The following is a 4,868-nucleotide window of genomic DNA, read 5'->3' on the forward strand; positions in this document are numbered from 1 at the left end:
ATGTGTTTGGTAAGCAAGCTACTTATCACACAGCCACTCCTGCGCCTATATGTGTATATATATATATATATATATATATATATATATAATCATCATCATTTAATATCCCTTGTCCATGCTGGCATGGGTATGGATTGGATTACCTATGTTCAATCCACCGCAGGACAAAGGCTTCAACATGTTCTCTCCAATACACAATGACTTCAGATCATATTGGTTTGGTACGCTTACTCTGCCACACTGGTTTGACATCGCTTGGCAGAGGAGTGCAGTTTTTTAATACTCTTACTCAGGATTAATTAAGTCAATTACTTTGTTATTTGATACATATATGAGTTGGCACTCCATCGCTTACGACGTCGAGGATTCCAGTTGATCCAATCAACGGAACAGCCTGCTCGTGAAATTAACGTGCAAGTGACTGAGCACTCCACAGACACATGTACCCTTAACGTAATTCTCGGCGATATTCAGCGTGACACAGTGTGACAAGGCTGACCCTTTGAATCACAGGCACAACAAAAACAGGAAGTAAGAATCGAAACCGCGAGCCTACGACCGCGAGTCTGCTGCCCTAACCACTGGGCCATTGCGCCTCCACCGATTGAAATATATATATTCAGATTAAATCAAATGAGTATCATCATATTTACTTTCAAACAACAAACTACATACTCACACACTCACATTTTAATATCATGTTTGATTCTATTTTTTTTAGCTGCGACTAGCTGTGATAGAAGCAATCGGACCAATGACCCATATCATGAACCGGAACGACTTGGAAGAGCAGCTTCCAAAACTTATTCATGGAATTCTTGGACTCTACAAGAAACATCAAGTATCTTTTCACATCACCCAGGTTTGGTTGAAATAATTTTTTATCTTATTCATAAGTATTTATTTATTTATTATAATTCTTTTTATATTTACCCCTTATGTTATGAAATTATTTCCCCAATCACTCAAATGTGCTGTGAATGGAGTTTAAAGTATAGACACAGGCATGGCTGCATGGTTAAGAAGTTCAGCCACATAGTTTTGGATTCAGTCCCACTGTGTGACACCTTGGGCAAGTGTCTTCTTCTACAGTCCTTAGCAGACTAAAGCTTTATGAGAAGCTGAATAAAATGTGATGTATATATGTACATATCTGCATGTGGTGTTGGTCTCTTTTTGTCTTGACATCATCTGAAAATTATATTAAAAAAAATGAACATCACTGTCATACAAATGGTGTCCCTCACTTCCAGCCATCTGTGAAAACATGTCCAACCCTGATGAAATACGACATTCTGAGCTCAAATTCTGTTGACGTTGACTTTGCGTTTTGTCATTTCAGTTTTGATAAAATGAGTACCAGTTGAGCACTGCTTGATGTAATCGACTCACCCCCTCTTCTAAACTTACTGGCCTTGTGCCAAAATTTCAAATCAATATTAGCTTTAACTGTTCCTTCTTATGATACTGACATTTTGGTTTAACCGTCTGTTAAAAGTTGTTGATTTTTCCTGCTGTTATTCTGGTTTAAATAGCTGTTAAAAGTACTGGTTTTAACTATTTCTTCTTACATTTCTTTTTTTAATTTACTTGAAGATGTGAAGATGTAAAATGTGGTTTCCTTAACCTTTCAGGCCTTCCTGAACTGATATAGTTATGTTATGACCCCAGTGCTCAATTGGTATTTATTTTATTGAACCCGCTTGCACCATATTCCTAGTTATAATCCTATGGTATTTTTCAACAGATTTTTACTATCTATATTTAGGGTCCTGAAGATCATTGAATAAAATTAGCATGGCATGTGTGAGGTGTCAACCATCTCAACCAATGAAAATGGTCTCTACCTACATACCTCTACTAATTTACATATTTCTGTCTTTCTACTCTTTCAGGCCCTCTGTATGGTGCTGGACGCTGGTTGTTCAGAAGGAAGCATGATTATGGAACCATATCTAGAAAACCTCTACAATGCTCTTTTCCCACAAGTGAGTCGTTGTTTTTTTTCATCATATTTTTCAGTTCTTTGGTGAAATATCAATAATAAAGCAATTACACTGTGTAACATGGTTTTTGTCCTTGGGTAGCAACTGTTATTGCCCATTTGCTTACCCCTAGAAAGTATGAAAATGTTTAATATTTCCTTCAAACTTGCTTTTGTTACATTTATTCAAACCCCAAAAAATCCCTCTCAGCACAGAGCTATGATGCTCCCCCAGTACTCCAGCTCATGATTGGGGATGCACATATTGTTGGCCACTAAAGGACCTGTTCAAGTGGTTAAGGTGAAACAATTGACAAGCAAATCTGTGGTACTGAGCAGAATATTTGCTATAACGATATTTATGCTTCAGCAATTCAGCGCTGAATCAGTCTGAAATGTAATGGGAAATACATCAGTTTCAAAATATTGATGTCCAGGTCATAATAGCAAAGTTTGAAGGGAATAGTAGTCATTTCTTTTGATTCCTAGATAGAAGCAAATAGGAAATAACACTTACTGACCAGAGACAAAACAAAAATTAAAATTTTGCAGCACAATGTTATCAGATCAGGTCAGGTATGGGGGCATACGCTGTTGCAGTGCATCACTGCATCCACCATTTGTCAGTATTCTCTACTCTTGGTGGATGACTACTTTGCACCACCCAGGCAACAACTCTTATACCTTTTCTGTCCACCAGGCAGTCAAGGTACTTCCCCAAAGGAGAGAACTTGATGGGTCTGTTTAGGTAGTCATTACTGGTGAGGGTTTTATGAGGTCAGAGGCAAATCCTACTTCAATCTCTTTTAGTCACCTTTTATAACATGCAGAGAATACATTGGATCTATTCTTTGGCATACCATTCCCCATACAACATAAAGCAATTATAATCAATTAAAATGCTTAATGATAATCTATTAGAATATTTTATGATAGATAAGTAAGCTATTAAAATTTTCAATGATACACAATTAAAATTTTTAATGACATTCAATTAAACATTTTAATGATAATTAATGTATTTAATGATAAATAATAAAGGGATTTGATGATATGCTTTGATAATATTTAATAAATCATTATGAAAATATTAATGATTAGCTATAAAACTAGTGATTTTTTTCTTCTAATTGGTCTAGTGCCATGTAAAGGTCACATAGTATCTGTAAATTGGTTGGTGTTGGAAAGAAGATTCAGTAGAAACCTTGCCAAGCAAACACTGGAGTCCAGTGCAGCCTTCTGGCTAGTTATTTGATGAGTCGAGAGGAAGGGATTGATTCTCTGGTCCTTGCAGGCCTTCTGAGACTGGTTAGATTGATGTCATTAATGTTCTGTTTAAACTGCTGCTGGCCAACACCTGCTGGGAGAAGATCCCAGAGGGCTGATGTTCCAGAGACAAAGGATTGGGCTTAATGGTTAATATGAGGTGCAATCCATGCCAGCATGAAATACATGATAATGTTTATCATTAAATATCAATTCGGTATTATTCATTATTCTAAGGCAATTGTTTTGAATATTTAGATTTAGGTTCAAACCACACTCAAAAATGTGTTTCAATTTGCTTGTGAGTTAGTGTTTCTCATTAGACCATCCTCGTAGGTATGTTCACCACATTCCTCACACAACTAAAATTCACAGCCCAAATTCCATTATTTGTCCTCAGCCAAATCCTCTGCTCATAGCTGTGCTGCCACAGTTTAACCCTTTAGCATTTAAACAGGCTATATCCAGTCAAAATATTCTACCTGTTTTATGTTCGAACCGACCAGCTCCAGCCTTTCTCACCTACCTTACAATGTCATTCTAAAAATAAACAATCACGTCCTCAAAATTTCAAGACTACAAGATAATGCATGGTTAATTCAGAAAAGTGTGACCAAACAAGCATTATGCTTGCTGATAGAACCTGAAGGCTAAAGAACACAATCTACAATGCTTGAAGAAAATCAACAATTTCTAGAAGCTAGATGGCTTTTACGCAACACCATAACTTCTGCAAGACAATCATTTAAACTACAAAGGATCCCTTTTTTAGAAGTAGTAGTAGTAGTAGTAGTAGTAGTAGTAGTAGTAGTAGTAGTAATAGTAGTAATAGTAGTAGTAGTAGTAGTAATAGTAGTAGTAGTAGTAGTAGTAGTAGTAATTGTTGGTGGTGTTGTTATAGTTCAAAGTAAATTATCTTGTTTCCAGATTACAGCCCCACTGGATTATGATAATCCCATGAGCATAAAAAACTACAATGAAGTTTTGAGATGTTTCACAGTGATATGTAAGTTGATTCATACTGTTTCTTCATAACCCCCCCCCCCTCCACCACCACCACCACTGTGACCATTAGTACTATAACTACCATCCCTCTCTCTCTGTCATCACTAACCTCTGGTCGCTAGTACAACTGTCATCATTGTTGGCAACACCAACACATCAATGCCACCATCGTCACAATAACGACTTCCACTGTGACTAGTAGTACCATCACCACCACTACCACTGTGATCTCTAGTACTGTGACCACTAGTACTGTCACCACCACCACTACCACCACCACCACCACCACCACCATTATCACTATCACTATTACCATTACTTTGATTACTGTTATTGTGACTACTAGTATTACCACTGCAATCACCAATGCCACTTCTGCCATCACCATCACCATCACCATTATCACCACTATCACCACTACTACTGCTGCTGCTTCTTACACTACTCTTACTATCACTACAACCACTAACACCACCACTCATCTTCAACACTCTCATTGTTGCTACCACCACCATAAGGCCATCAAAATTCATCATTTCACCTCAACACCATCATTTAGCTCCATCCCTTTCTTTATCTCACACAATGTATTTATCATTCTCTCTTCATTTTC

General features: G+C 37.2%; 1 protein-coding gene across 1 annotated transcript in view; it reads left to right on the forward strand.

Annotated features, from left to right (window-relative positions):
* Window positions 1-4,868, forward strand: part of LOC106878368 (maestro heat-like repeat-containing protein family member 1) — a 101,989-nt gene that overhangs the window by 25,867 nt on the left and 71,254 nt on the right. The window contains exons 7-9 of the mRNA XM_014927559.2: window positions 722-862; window positions 1,896-1,988; window positions 4,178-4,256. Coding sequence (XP_014783045.2) covers window positions 722-862; window positions 1,896-1,988; window positions 4,178-4,256 — 313 coding nt within the window. The remainder of the gene's footprint in view (window positions 1-721; window positions 863-1,895; window positions 1,989-4,177; window positions 4,257-4,868) is intronic.

The sequence above is a fragment of the Octopus bimaculoides genome, chromosome 20 (genome assembly GCF_001194135.2).
Source record: "Octopus bimaculoides isolate UCB-OBI-ISO-001 chromosome 20, ASM119413v2, whole genome shotgun sequence".
In the NCBI taxonomy this organism is placed as follows: Eukaryota; Metazoa; Mollusca; class Cephalopoda; order Octopoda; family Octopodidae; genus Octopus; species Octopus bimaculoides.